The sequence below is a fragment of the Pogona vitticeps genome, chromosome 13 (assembly GCF_051106095.1).
Source record: "Pogona vitticeps strain Pit_001003342236 chromosome 13, PviZW2.1, whole genome shotgun sequence".
Taxonomy (NCBI): domain Eukaryota; kingdom Metazoa; phylum Chordata; class Lepidosauria; order Squamata; family Agamidae; genus Pogona; species Pogona vitticeps.
The window spans coordinates 12,948,733-12,964,518 of NC_135795.1; the positions used below are offsets into that span (position 1 = coordinate 12,948,733).

Sequence of the window (15,786 nt, forward strand, 5' to 3'; positions counted from 1 at the left end):
GAAATCGAAATGCTTTGCCTTCTGATTTTTTTTCAAATGTCAAATCATACACCTATAAACTTCTAAAAACAGCAACTTAGGGGACACAGTGCTTGCTTTGTGTATGAAAGGCCCCAGTTCAGTCCCACCTAGAGAAAATTACTACCAGTTAGAAATGAGATGAATCAGCCATCTGACTCAGTATGATATACCTTCCTTTGTCTCTAACATATGTGAAAGGTAAGGGGGCACCTACTCTCGCCTCAATGATTCAGTGGTTAATTACTCTGCCATTCAGTCTGATTTTGTCTGGACTACAACTCCCAGAATCCCCCATGCACAAGCTAGGTCAGCATCACAAACAAGACTTCTAAGAAGCCTGTGGCTTCCCTCAGTAAAGCCTCGTTGGAAGGCTGGAGGGCTTCTGGGACCCACCACCGCCACTCCGCATCCCCAGCATCCGTTGAAACCCAAATGGCCACCTAGAATGTCTGTCTTCTTTGATGAAGGAGGGGAAACTCTGCAACTCCCCTCTGGCATTAGTGTAGTTCAACTAGCGTAAGTCTAAAGGTTGGCACCACTGGCTGAATATTGGTTACAAGACTGAATCCTGTTGGATAGGTGTTGATTTCATGTTGAAGGATGGCTCTTTTCAGTAGTAGCAACCGAAGTTGTAGCAGTGGTTGGAACTAGTAGCAGCCTTTCCATTCGGCAAAACGAGGCAACCACCTCAGGCAGCAGATGCTACAGAGGGCAGTGGTCATGGGATGAGCAGCAGCCTCTCCCCCGCACAGCCATTCCTTTTACCAGGCTGATAAAAGTTCTCCTCCCAAGTGAATGAGGGCATCATTGCAGCTACACAGTGCAGCCTGAAGTAGAAATTTTTGGCACCCAAGGCAATCAATGGGGCATCTCCACCCTGCTCCACTCTGATGTATGGGCAACAAGACACAAACCTTAGAAAACAGAGGAGGAGATGCATGCTGGAATAGGGTCAGAAGGTGCTGACATGTATCGTCCTAAGGTCTGTCAGTAGATTCACCTTCAGGTTTTGGGGTCCTCTAAATGTTGATGTCCTGGGGGCTGAGCTCCAGTTGTTCCACCCTAGCTGCAGCCCTGCCACCTGAGGTGTGTGTGTGTGTAACAGTTGCCGATTTCTCATGCCCATGTTGAAGTAAGATTCAATGACCAATCTGGTCAGTTTCTGTAGCTGGAGTAGCTACAGAATGGTGCCATCTTCTCCTTCAGCTTCAGGTAGAGAAATTGGGTGGTGGTGGCAGCAACAGCACCAATAGTAGCTTTTTAGCAGACAATTACCAAAATCCAGTAGTAAGTCACAACCAGAATGCATAGCCAACGCTATGGTTTTCCCTGTAGTGATGTACGGAAGTGAGAGCTGGACCACAAAGAAAGCTGACCGACGAAGAATTGATGCTTTTGAACTGTGGTGCTGGAGGAGGCTCTTGAGAGTTCCCTGGACTGCAAGGAGAACAAACCTATCAATTCTAAAGGAAATCAACCCTGAGTGCTCATAGGAAGGACAGATCCTGAAGCTGAGGCTCCAATACTTTGGCCATCTCATGAGAAGAGAAGACTCTCTGGAAAAGACGCTGATGTTGGGAAAGTGTGAAGGCAGGAGGAGAAGAGGACGACAGAGGACGAGATGGATGGACAGTGTCACCGAAGCGACCAACATGAATTTGACCCAACTCCGAGAGGCAGTGGAAGACAGGAGGGACTGGTGTGCTCTGGTCCATGGGGTCACGAAGTCAGACACAACTAAACAACTAAACAACAACAACTGGTCAGAACCAGAGTTAGCCTATTAAATCAACAGAACTTACATAGCCATTGACTCCCCAAATCCCCACTGATTCATTGGGCCTACTTCAGTTGTGATTTACTATAGGACTTCTGTCACTGTCATCATAGCCCTCAAACTTTTAACTGTGGTGTTATAGTATCATTAGTCACAGTCATAGTCATAATATTAGTTGCAGTACTCTCTCTTATTTATTTATTTATTTATTTATTTATTTATTTATTTATTTATTTATTTATTTATTTATTTATTTATTTATTTATTTATTTATTTATTTATTTATTTATTTATTTATACCCCGCCTATCTGGACCACCGGATATTTTAGTAGTTCTTGTTTAAGTATTCTTGATCATTGTCATCAGTCAGAGCTTTGGTGGTAGTATTTTAACATTTTAATTTGTTTTCAGTTTTTACCTCTACTTCCTGTACATCCATACTTAAAACTGGGCAACACTCTGACACGAATAAAAAAAAGAGGAGGAGTAGCTTTTCACTAGAAGTCCTTTTGTATAGGATGCACCAGTACTAGGTGTTGCCATAGTAGTAGCATCAGCACTTCTTCTTGGGTAAGAGCCATAGCAGGTAGGAGCAGCAGCAGGAGGAAAGATCCCACCTGTCCTAGTAAAGGAAAGGGGCTTTCCCTCCTCCCCATCTAAGACACAGGTGGAAACCGGTGGCCTTTAGAACCCAGAAGCAAACTCCCGGTGCGTCTTTGTGTGTGTGAGAAAGGGGAGGGGGAGTGTCTGTGTGTGTGTGTGTGTCTAGAAGCCCTGATCAGTGCATTAACCCCTTGCGTGCCACCTGCTCGAAGAAGCGCCCTCTCTTTCTTCTTCTCCGGCTGGCTCGCTCTTTCCATCTTCTCTTCCTCCTCCTCCTCCTCCTCCTCCTGCCCAGCCACCCCCGCCCCCCCCCCAGCTTGAGACCGGCTCTGAGGACCATGTGCTGCTCCTCCTGCCTCTCTCGCTCCGGCTGGGGCTCCTGCCGCCGCCGCCGCCTCCTTCTCCAGCCCCGGCACTGGGAGAGCCTGCCTTCTGAGCGCCTGGCCGGCCAGACGCGCTGATCTCCGCCGGGCGGGTGCTGGGGATGCGGAGCGGCGGCGGTGGCGGGTCCCGGAGCCTGACTCTGCCTTGTCTCCTTCCAACGTGGCTGGCCGGGGAAAGCCACCGGGAGCACGTCAATGGAGCAGGATTACATCCACACGCACAATACCTCCTTGCACGGCTGTGGTTTAGGATACGTGCCGGTCGTCTACTACAGCTTGCTGCTCTGCCTGGGACTGCCAGGTAAGGCGCCTGAGCCTCGGGGTGGGGGTGGGGGGGCTCTCCTCCCTAACACTGTTTTTTCCTTTGTTGCGGCTGCTGTCTCCCATCCTGATCCTGGAGTAATGTCACGGTTCTATCCATCACATATGGTTCTATCCGTCCTGATGCCGCCACCCTCACCCTCCTCGTCCTCCTCGTCGTCATGGGGATAAGGTGTCCCGGGCTCCCTGCCTGGACAACCCCAGAAGGATCCCTCTGCCCATCACAACTTGCTTCCTTTAAGTCTCCCCCCCCCGCCGCCGCCGCCCCCCAGAAATCGACGGCTTGGTCTTGAGCCTGACCAACTCGTCTCCAGCACCCCCTCCTCTTGCCACTCGCTACCAAGGCACCCCGTCCTTTCCCCAGCCCCCTGGCAGAGGCGAGAGGGGCCGCTTTCCCCAAAGAAGAACTCCTGGGGGGGGGGCATGAAGTCTGCCTCTGATCGGGAAATCCACGCACGCCCAGGCGAAAGCGGAAAGTCTGGAGGTAACAGGTTGAGTGACCCACCTCGCCTTCCGCGTTAGAGGGTTGTGTGTGTTGTTGTGTGTTTTTTTTTAATTCCTGGGGACAAGAGGCTTGACACTCAAAACAAGCTGTGGGGGGATACACGACCCACATGGAACAGATCATCCAGGACGACCGGGAGAAAGAGCAAGGAGGCAGAAGAGAAAGCATACTAGGAGCTGGGGGGGGGGTCAGCTGAGATGCACCCACCGCTAGAAAGTTGGCGCCGAGGCCGTTTTAAGGGAAGCCTTTCATCTCCAGCTCTGGATGGTGGATCGGGCCCAAAAGCCCAACTCATCCAGCACCCATGGTCGCCATCAGGTGTCTCCCGGGAGCCCAGAGGGAGCAAAACGATAGATGACCCTTGAAACGGGAAGATCTCCAAGAACAGACCATCCTTCCCCTCCACCCCCCTCTTTTCTTTAAAGAATCCCCTTCTCGGGTCTCCCAAATCTCGTTACGAAGGGAGGGAGAGAAAGAAACCAACGCGGCGGCGGGAGGGAACAGGGGGAACATTGTGCTCCCTGAAATCAGCCGCTAAACAAGGGCGATGCTTCGGAAGTCCGCGCGCTGTCCGTGGTGCTGACACAGCACGGACCGTCCAAGCAGAAAGTTCCGTCCGCCTGGCCATCCGAAATGCAATTATTTGCTGGCACTTACAGAGAAGTGACTAAGTGAGCCCTGATTGGGGGTGGGGGGTGTAATCTAGTAGCTGGAAGGTAGGACAAGCAGCAATAAAGCAACATTAACAATAATATAATGTTATTAATAATAAGACTTAATGCACTTGAAAGGGTCTGGAGGATCTGGAGGGTCCCTTCCAACTTTGCTGTTCTAAGATTGTTTTGTTGTTGCTGTTGCTGCTGTTTCTAGAACTTAGGCACCCCAAAACAACTATCTTTAAACAGCACCCAGCACAGCAGCTGTAAAGGGACTTGTGTTTTTAAGAAAAACGTTTTGAAAAAATCAGGTCTTTGGAAGGTGCTATTGCTGGATTTTTAAAAGCTATGGAGGTGGTGGGGAAGTTATTTTAAACGTGGGAGGATATTCCAGGGCAGGCTGGGTTACATGGGAAGGGGTTTTAAATCCTTCCTTTCTCAATAGCCACACTCAGCTGCCTCCTTTACCAAATGCACGTTGCCTCTTAATAATTTTGCAAAGTAAGGAGGGACAAAAAAGATGATCTAATTCTAGACCAACTCCATGTTGATGCAGAAAAGATACCGCTAACTCTCTTCATTGACTTTGTGATGGCATTTTCGGTTATAAAAGTGAGCAGCTAGCAAACCAGTCGTAGCAGCCATTATACTAAGAAGAAGAAGAAAATCTTATCGTTCTCCAGAAATGGGAAACCACAGACAACCTTATTTTTTTTCATCCCCTCTGCCTGATTCCTGGCCCTACAAAGCACTACATTATGTGGTGTTGAAGAAAATACACTTCATAAAAACGGAGGAGAACCTCAAGTCATGAAACTGAACCCAACCTATCTGGAATCCTTCCTTAACGATCCCTCTGGGTGTACACGATCCAGCAGTGGCAGGTTATCAATGGAGCCGAAGTCAATGTTTAAGTGGGACTAGCTAATTCTGGTTTTGCTTTTTCCTCCTGCCTTGCAATGACACTGCACTACAGCTCCTTAACATTTATATCCAAGTAACTTGGATAATAGTTTCATATGTTGGCGGAGTACAGTGGCGCCTCGTTTAACGACGATAATCCGTTCCAGGAAAATCGCTGTTAAGTGAAAACATTGTAAAGCGAAATTAAAAACCCATTGAAACGCATTGAAAACCATTCAATGTGTTCCAATGGGGTAAAAACTCACCGTCCAGCGAAGATACTCCATACGGTGGCCATTTTCGGTGCCTGCATAGCGAGGAATCCATCCCTAAGCATAGCAGGGAGCCATTTTAAGCACCCGGCGGCCATTTTGAAAACCCGATGATCAGCTGTTTTTGATCGTCATAAAGCGAAAATCTGTTCCCGAAGCAGGAAACCGATCATCGGTAAGCGAAAAAAAACCATTTAGACCATTGCAAAAAGATCATCGTAAAGCAGATTCGTCATCATGCGGGGCAATCGTTAAGCGAGGCACCACTGTATATTTTCATTCTTGTATGTAATTCTGCAGTGAGACAGAGTGTGGCCTCCACCATTCTTTCTAGCTGCCTGCAGGACGTCAAGGCCCCATTTCCTCTAATAGATGAGCATCTGACTCCCAGATGGACATGCTGCCTCCTCCATGATACCCTCAGCCCATGGTTTTCCAGATGTTGTATTCCCTCCATACAAAAAGCAGGCTTAGGCGAAGCGTTTCAGATAGGCCTAGTTGCTGTCAACCACAGCTGCCCTTGGCCGCATCCAGGGCTGAAATGTAAGCCCTGGAAGCTTCTCTGAAATTAAACGTGGCCCTCAAAAACTTTTGCTTTGTAACAGGACAGGGGATATATAGGCCCTCCAGCTGTTAGGGACTTCTACTCCAAGGAGTCCCAGCCTGCCTGGCCAAAGCTACGGCATTGTGGGAGCTGTAGTCTGGAAAGCCATAGGCTCCCTCTGAACTGAAACTAAAATCAGTTGCTCATCGATTTTGAGAAGCAAAGCTAGAAAATGTGGCCACTGTCATTTGTCAAGATGATCAAGGAGGATCTCTACATATGTTCACACTTGCCTGATACAGTATCCTCTAAATTGGCTTTTTTCCCAATCTGCTAATGTTCAGGTGTTTGAGACAACCAACCCCATCATCCCTCACAATTTACCATGCTTCCTGGGGCTAATGGGAGTCCCGGAGGGAGCAACAGGTTGGGGAAGGCTACAGTTTTAAACGCAGTCAGCCAGGATTCACGAACGGTTAATTCAGCTTGGAAGCTTCAGTGTAGGAGAACCGTCCTTTATGGACACTGATGGTCCATTTTGGAAGCCAGCATAACAAAATTCTTTGTTGCTGGGTAGTTAATCATGTCGCCGTTTCTCTGCGTGTATAAGCCAAACTATTCAATATACATCCTGTCTCTCTGCCTCCATCCTCTCCTGCATCTGGGGCTGTATGCCAGGAATTCAGTGAAATGTTCCTGAAGGGAAACAGGAAAATGGACTCAGTATGGCTATCATCAAGCATACCTTTAGACGTATTCTCCACGCCTGAGAATAGAAGCAGGGAAGAGACCCTTGTTTGAATCCGTATTTCAGAAAGAGCACAGAGAAGCCAGGACAGCTTCTGACTGTTCACTGAATTGAACAACTCCACCTTAAGAAGCTGAGCGTGGCAAAGTTAATAGAAAGCATCCAGGTACAGCAGCATCTGTATCTTCTTGAAAAGAGAACAGCTGTCTTGAAAGGAGCAAGTGGAAGGGGTATAGCCACACCTAGCCGATGGCCCTTGGAGTCTCGGGGACCAGCAGATAGATCCTGGCAGACGATTTTGTCAATGAAAGTCAAAATCACAGGCGTGACCAATGCAGGCGCTGTGTATGTATGCAAATACGCGTCTTGCCCTTGGCACAGAAGGCAGCTGCCATCCGTACCTCCCTCCTGAGTGGCTGCATTATCTCTAACAGGTGTTAGGGTACTGCAATGAGAAGACTGAAGAAGCCCCCACCAAAAGGAAGGATCCCCCCCCCACTGCTGCCGCTTTAAAGCCCTCCCCTTCATGCAGCTGTACTGCCTTGATTCAAGAATGTCATCCGAGGACAAGATTTCCCATTCCCCATGTCCCATTCCAGTCGAGGAAGATGGCTGTACGTGCCCAGGATGCTGAGTAGGGGGGGAAATGTGTAGATTTTATTTGGGCACCTGCGATAAGACGAAGGCAGCTCGAGTCACTATTTGGATATGGCAGGTTTGTCCCGGTGAACTGGAAAAGCAATTTTTGATCATGCTAACGAAGATCTCAAAAGACAAAGGAGGTGGATAGGTCCCAAAATCATACGAGCAACCTTGGGGCCCCAGGTGTTCTTGAACTAAAACTCCCAGAAGCTTTCAGCACCAGCTGTGCTGGCCAGGATTTATGGGAGTTGTAGTCCAAGAACACCTGGGGACCCGAGGTTGGGAACCACTGTAGAGTATCAGGGCAAAGGAAAGGGGGTTGTATCATATCATCTTAGCTTTTCCCCAGCTTGCATCCCTCAGTATTGCTGGACTACAATTCCCATCACTCTTATCATGCTGGTTTACAGTGATGGAGATTGAGGTCCAACCCGATCTGAGGTTGGAAAGGCTCATTTGGGATAAGCCTTTACTTGATGCAAGAAAATCCAGAGATCCTGCAACCACAGATAACTGTTCAGCCTCTATATGAAGATATCTCATCGACCACCAAGAGCTAAATGCTTTCTTGTCTAGTTTCTTATAATTTATGCTGGACTGCAACTGTAATGTAAGCCCATTTGATGGGGGGGGGGAATGAGGTGTGGTGTTTTGCTTGTAAATAACCAAAAAGATAATGTCTCAGCTTGGAAGAAGAGGGATTTCATTCATCTTCCCTTGAAAGCAAGAAAAAAAAAGTTACAATTGAAAAGCAGTTTAAAAACTGGCAGCAATATCATGCTCATGCTGATAATGGGGATAAAAGATTTTGACTCAGCTTATTCCACTTACCGGTATTTGGAATGTTGTCTCTTTTTTTGTTCAATGCAATGTTAGGAATGGGGTGGCGGCATTTACACTCTACAACCCAACAATAGATCAGGTCAGAGTTTGGAAAAGCTACTTCTTGGATGACAAGTTCCAGTATTCCCTCCAGCCAACACGACCACTGGCTGGAGGATTTTGGGAGCTGGACTGTCCCATTAATTTTTCCAAAATTTTCAAAATGAATTGGGAAAATTCATTTTTTTCCCACTTTTGGCTCAGACCCAATGATGACTCTAGTGTCATAATTTGCTGTCGGCATTAGTCTGAATTTTAAAGGAGCTTTTCAAAAGGTTGGACTACTATTGGGTTGACCGTTTGTCATGCTGGATAATTTCTGTAAAGTTCCAACTAACATGGGCCTACTCTAAAGTAAGTCACCGCTAGAGCAGGCCCATATGAAACAATGCAACTTATAGAGGAGTGGATTCACCCTATCCCATTGATTCAAAGGGCCTACTTTAATGCAATTTACTGTGCTAGGCACCAGGAAACTGCTGGATAGGTCAGTGGCTTAAACTTCTGCCTGCAGAGCCAGAGGTTGGATGTTCAATTCCCCCACTGTGCCTCCTGGATTCAGTGATCTCTTCCAGCTCTGCAGTTCTAAGATAAGCGAAGGTGATGATTTTGGCTTGTTGCCATCCTTTTCTTCTTTAAATTTGTCTAACCCCTCCCCCCTCTAAAGCCATCCGAACGGTCAGATGTTGAAATATCATGTGGCTGTAAATTCTGTTTTAAATGGGTGCTGTTGCATGGAGCTTTATTTGTTTAGGTAAAGGTAAAGGTTCCCCTTGACAATTTTTTGTCCAGTCGTGTTCGACTCTAGGGGGCGGTGCTCATCCCCGTTTCCAAGCCATAGAGCCAGCGTTTTTGTCCGAAGACAATCTTCCGTGGTCACATGGCCAGTGCGATTTAGACACGGAACGCTGTTACCTTCCCACCGAGGTGGTCCCTATTTATCTACTTGCATTTGCATGCTTTTGAACCGCTAGGTTGGCGGGAGCTGGGACAAGCAACGGGCGCTCACTCCGTCGCGTGGATTCGATTTTACAACTGCTGGTCTTCTGACCCTGCAGCACAGGCTTCTGTGGTTTAGCCCGCAGTGCCAATTTACTTAATTATTTATTTAAAATATTTTTAACCTGCCTTTCTTCTCAATCAACATGACCGCACTCCAGTTTGTCCCTCCCATTCATTTGGCTGAGTGTCTAATCCCCAATGACAAACAGGACCTCCAGCAAATAGCTGAAGTGCAGAATCCTCTTCAGGTTTCCAGGCAGCCACCTCGTTTTCCAGTGTCCTCTATTCTCCTCTCAGCTGTTTCAAAGATTATTCCAAAGATATGTGGTGCTTCTGTAAATCCCACTCAAAGAATAGTTTTTAATATATAACGAAATAATCTATATCTGTATACTTTTTCTCCAGGCCAGGCCTGTGATGGTCCAGTCAGATAATTATAGATGCTGGGCTTCATGGTCTTACATGGTGTGGGCTTTTTAAATAGACATGTAAATTGCTTCACTCATTTCAGAATATAATTAAAACATAGTATAATTAATTGAATGCTCACTATCTGTATTGGGATGTGGTGGCACTGTGGGTTAAACTGCAGAAGCCTCTGTGCTGCAAGGTCGGAAGACCAGCAGTCGTAAGATTGAATCCACATGATGGAGTGAGCTCCCGTCGCTTGTCCCAGCTCCTGCCAACCTAGCCGTCCGAAAGCATGTAAATGTGAGTAGATAAATAGGTACCACCACGGTGGGAAGGTAACAGCGTTCCATGTCTAGTCGCGCTGGCCACGTGACGACGGAAACTGTCTACGTACAAAACGCTGGCTCTATGGGTTGGAAACGGGGATGAGCACCACCCCCTAGACTCAGACACAACCAGACTAAATGTCAAGGGAAACCTTTACCTTACACTATCTGTATTAATCAAGCCATTAGTCCTTTGGGCGCTCATTACCAGGTGTCCCCCTTCTGTTTCCCATTTCACCCAATTCCATTCGCTTCTCCAGCCTAAACACTGACCTCAGCATGACCAAACCCTTCCTCGAAATACGCCATTTGCATCTACCTCTCGTCAAGACACTGATGTTATCAACACCTTGAATGTTCACTACCTGTGTTAACAAGTTGCTATCTTGAGAGTCCATTACCAGATCTTGGTGTGCGACTGTCATGTTTTCATTCCCAGTTCCTTTTGTCCTTAATCCTGTCCCCACTACTGTGTACATTATATATAAACCTGTGGCTCAGATATCACGTGCCATATGTCTGCTGAGGAAGACTGGGATCCATAAATGCTAGCAGTGAAATAAACGTGTTCGCCTTAACCATGTCATGGTACTAACAACATAATCCAGGCGCCTTTGTGGGCTGTCCTGTTTACACTGCCAAGTGGAAACCCAAGACACAGTCTTGTCCTGACAGCAGGACTACAGAATTTCTGGCTGTGAAATCTTTGCTGGTCATGCCTCTTTTAAAGCCCTATCAGATATGGGTAAACGGCTGCAAGTCCTTTTCTTGTTCTTTTACGTGCCCCAAGCATATATTTTAATGCTGAAATCCAACCCCGGGCCTTAAGTCTTTTTCCAGTCAAGGGAAAGGACCACCTCACCCTTCCTCATTTTTAGACTTCAGGCATAGATTACCAAGCTTGTAAAAATATAGAAAGATGATACATAAGGAGGCAGAGAGAGAGAGAGAGAGCAGCCTATGAGGTTAAAGTGAGTAAAGGTCTATTTTTGTTTACAAGACAGAAAGATCCATAACAATGGTTTCGAGGGGGAAGGCAGGGAACAAAGCAAGTGGCAGGAAAGAGTATGCATTATAGACACTTAACCCTGCTCAGCATCGTGTGTCTTGCAAAAAATGCTGGGGAAGCTGTCACTGATTTAAAATACAATTTCCAGGGAAAGGAAAGGTTGTGGTAGAAGATGCTGCTTAATTTCAGCAGGAGCGGGGGGGGGGTGACGGCACATCTTGGAACAAGGCTGTGGTCTCGAGCTTCCAGCTTCTGCAAGGAAACATCCACTGCTTCTTTTGTTAAGTCAAGGTCGGCACAATGACGCATCAGCCACAGAAAATAGGCACACGTTGGAAGGAGCAGCAGTCCGAGCGAGAGCATGCTTGGACGTTTCCACTTCCTGATTAGAGGTCCTTCTCTCTGGGTAAGGAATCTCAGTCGTGGGGAGAAATCCAGACCACTGAGGGCCTCAGACTGCCTCTCAGCATTTCTTCAGATGGAAACTCCTCCTTTCTCCCAATATTATCCTCTGGTTTCCCAAACGTGCAAGGCCAGAACCCTGGTGCTTTTTGCTGCATACAGAAGGGAAACTGAGAAAGCCACCATGGCTAATTGATTAGCTGCCAAGGTTGGTTCCGTGCCTGGTCACATGACCCATTGCACACTCAGCACATCATCAATTAGTTGCTGCATCTTCTACAATTTTGCTCCCAGAAGTGGGAGGCAGTGGGGGAGCTTATTTCTATCCCCACCTCTAGCCCACCTTTTAAAAAGAGATGGAACAGCCTGATTTTAAGGCTTTGTTACTGGAAGTAAGAGTATTAAACTAAAATAAGCAGTTATTTTTTGGGGTCACGCCCTCTTGCCTTTGATCCCATCCACCACTGGCACATGGCCTCCAAGATTGTCTCTAAACTTGAATTCTACCCGGGGATGAAATAAAGGTCCTCACTTTTCGCTGCAGAATACTGAAGCAAAAAAAAACTACATTGGGGAGTGATTAGGGGCATGGGATGCTGCCCCCACAAAGCCTGCCACGTGGATGATGGTGTTGAAGATATGCTGTAAGAGAAATAAGGAGATGTAGCCACACGCTCAAAATGTCTTTGGTTCTACATCAGCTTTTCCACCAGAAAGCTTTTCTTTCCTCAACCCTGGAACTCATGCAGCAAAAAGCAGAAGGATATAGTTCTGTCGGCCAGTTCTACGAGCTCCAGAGGTGCCTACAGGCAGGGCCCTGTGAGTGTTTACAAATGCTGATTGAGAGCTTCCAACAAGAAGGGAGAGCAGCCCACAAGAGACGTCCTGGACATCCAGTCCCTCAATGACTGGAGATTATGAGGAGATTCATCATTAACTGGAATTTAGGAGGTAGGTGGGATTCAGAACCTCCAGTGGACCAGCTCACAGACAGGAGATGGCTGACTCCATAATGGAGAATGGCGGTACAGTTGTTCATTCCCTCAACAGGATATCAAACTTCCTCTTACACTACCTACTACAGTCGTGCCCCGCTTAACGATTGCCCCGCATTACGATAAATCTGCTTTATGACGATGTTTTTGCGATCGCAATTGCGATCGCAAAACGATAGTCTAAATGGGGGAATTTCGCTTAGCGATGATCGGTTCCCCGCTTCGGGAACTGATTTTCGCTTTACGACGATCAAAAACAGCTGATCATCGGGTTTTTAAAATGGCTGCTGGGTGCTTAAAATGGTTCCCCACTGTGCTTAGGGACGGATTCCTCGCTATACAGGCACCGAAAATGGCCACCATATGGAGGATCTTCACTGGATGGTGAGTTTTTAGCCCATTGGAACACATTGAGGGGTTTTCAATGGGCTTTTTAATTTCGCTTTACAATGTTTTCGCTTAACAGTGATTTTCCTGGAACGGATGATCGTCGTTAAGCTAGGCACCACTGTATTCTATATGATTGCAAGAAATATTATGCATTGGGGAAGGACAGTTACTTCCATTTGTAACTGAAGGAAATCATCATCTTAGAACCGCAGAGCAAGAAAGGACCGATTGGATCATCGAGTCCAGCCCCTGTCAAGGTGGCACAGTGGAGAATCAAACTCCTATCCTCTGGCTCCACAGCTAGCTGCCTAAACCACGGAATATGCAATAGTATTGCATAAATCACTCTTCTACTTGCCCATCCACTTCCAAAGGAACACTCTTTATTCTTTGGATGGGTGGAAGAAATTGCTTCGTTATTCGTGACATCACCCCTCCACTCATCCTCTCTTCCCCTATGGCTGCTTTCCACATTCCATGTACCACGCACCAACCTGTAGAGAGAGAGAAGAACAAAAGAAGTGACGTACATCTGAAATTTGTGATATTTTATGTAAGTCACAGGAGAGAACGGTTTAGAAACCTTCTGGGGAGAAGGTCAATTGTTTATCTAGTTTGATGGGAATTGCTGCTTCATAATAGAGATAAAACAATGGTTCTTAGGAGAAGAAGTCATGGCAACCTACAGATTTCACTGCATTTATAGATAGGAATATAGAAGGTGATTCAGTTCAGTACGGAGGAAACAGGTCCTTAGGGATCTGGTGCCTTTTATTGGAGAGGCTGGGTCAGAACCTGGGACTATCTGCATACAAAACAAAGCATGGAACAAAGAAGGGCTCCTTAATCTTTTCCCTAGAGAAACATGTTAATTGTGACTTGCTGCTCAATCCAGGCCAAAATCCTGTCGAGATTTTACACACATACCAACAGAATCACACATATTGTTGCGGTAATGGATTGCTGCTGGGCATGCCTGTGACAGCTGCACACCAGAGGGCACATCCAACAACACGCCAGGGACCTTGTTAAATTAGCTCCGGGAAATTATGTGATCCCTTTTGTGTGCATATGTAAAATCCCAACACGATTTGGCCTACGGTAAGGGTATTTCTAATCAAGCCTGAACTATCTCTGGAGGCAAAAATGTTGAAACTGAGACTGTCCTACTTTGGGCATATCATGAGAAGAGAGGATGCCCTGGAAAAGACAATAATGCTTGGAAAGGTAGAAGGCAGCAGGAAAAGAGGAAGACCAAATGTGTGATGAAGTTTGCAAGAGCTGAGCAAATTGATTGACTACAAGACATTCTGGCAAGCACTCATCCATAGGGTCATCATGATTTGGAGCCAGTTTAGGTAAAGGTAAAGGTAAAGGTGAAGGTAAAGGTAAAGGTAAAGGTTCCCCTTGACAATTTTTGTCCAGTCGTGTTTGACTCTAGGGGGCGGTGCTCATCCCCGTTTTCAAGCCATAGAGCCAGTGTTTTGTCCGAAGAGAATACTCCGTGGTCACGTGGCCAGTGCGACTTAGACACGGAACGCTGTTACCTTCCCACCGAAGTGGTCCCTATTTATCTACTCGCATTTGCATGCTTTCGAACCGCTAGGTTGGTGAGGAGCGCTCACTCTGTCGCGTGGATTCGATCTTACGACTGCTTGGTCTTCTGACCCTGCAGCACAGGCTTCTGTGGTTTAGCCCGCAGCGCCATCACAAAACAACAATAACAACAACAAAGAGCAACATATTAGCAATATCGTCCAGCAGAGCTGTTTCGGGTGGTCCGGGATCTTCTTCAACCGGGAAACCTGGTGGAGGTCCCGGACTGCTCATCAGCTCGCTGTGATGAGTTTGCTATTCATTTTGAGGAAAAAATCGCTCAGATTCGCAGTGGGCTGGACTCCACTGTTACTGCAAAATCGGAAGATGTGTCCAGTGTGCCGTGCTTAGGTCAAACTTTAATGGATGAGTTTCAATTGTTGAGACCCGAGGATGTGGACAGGGTGCTTGGATCTGTCCGTTCTACCACCACGCCGCTCGACCCTTGCCCATCTTGGCTAATTGGAAGATCTGCCAGGGGGGTTCGCACTTGGGTCCAGGAGGCCGTGAACGCCTCTCTGAGAGAGGGAGTGGTCCCTACCGCCTTGAAAGAGGCGGTAATTCGACCACTCCTTAAAAAGCCTAACCTGGACCCAAGGCTGGTGGTCAACTACCGACCAGTGGCGAACCTCCCTTATTTGGGCAAGGTGTTGGAGCGGGTTGTGGCCGGGCAACTCCAGGCGCTGCTGGATGAAACGGATTTTCTGGATCCATTTCAATTGGGTTTCAGGCCGGGTTTTGGTACAGAGACAGCCTTGGTCGCCCTGTATGATGACCTTTGCCGGGAGAGAGACAGGGGGAGTGTGACCCTGTTGATACTCCTGGACCTCTCAGCGGCTTTCGACACCATCGACCATGGTGTCCTTCTGGATAGGCTGGCTGGGTTGGGAGTTGGGGGCACCGTTTTACGGTGGTTTGGCTCCTTCCTGGCTGACCGTGTCCAGTGGGTGGTGCTGGGGGACAGTTGCTCTGCCCCATGGCATTTATGTCATGGGGTTCCTCAGGGCTCGATACTGTCCCCCATGCTGTTTAACATCTACATGAAACCGCTGGGAGAGGTCATCAGGAGGTTTGGGCTGAGGAGTCAGCAATATGCTGACAACACTCAGCTCTACCTCTCGTTTTCCACCAATCCAGGTGAGGCGGTTTCTGTGCTGAACTCGTGTCTGGACCTGATAATGGACTGGATGAGGGTTAATAAATTGAAACTCAATCCAGACAAGACGGAAGTGCTGTTAGTGGGTGCTTCGCCGGACAGGTTGGAGGGCCATTTCCCTGCCCTGAATGGGGTTACACTCCCCCTAAGGGACAGGGTCCGCAGCCTGGGGGTGCTCCTGGACCCCAGTCTAACTTTGGAAGCCCAGGTGGACTCGGTGGCCAGAGGCGCCTTCCTTCAG

General features: G+C 47.5%; 1 protein-coding gene across 1 annotated transcript in view; it reads left to right on the forward strand.

Moving 5' to 3' along the window:
* Positions 1-2,833: 2,833 nt before the first annotated feature.
* GPR139 (G protein-coupled receptor 139) overlaps positions 2,834-15,786 on the forward strand; it is a 30,647-nt gene continuing 17,694 nt past the window's right edge. The window contains exon 1 of the mRNA XM_020802995.3: positions 2,834-3,086. Within this exon, the coding sequence (XP_020658654.2) occupies positions 2,981-3,086 (106 nt within the window). The 5' untranslated portion in view covers positions 2,834-2,980. The remainder of the gene's footprint in view (positions 3,087-15,786) is intronic.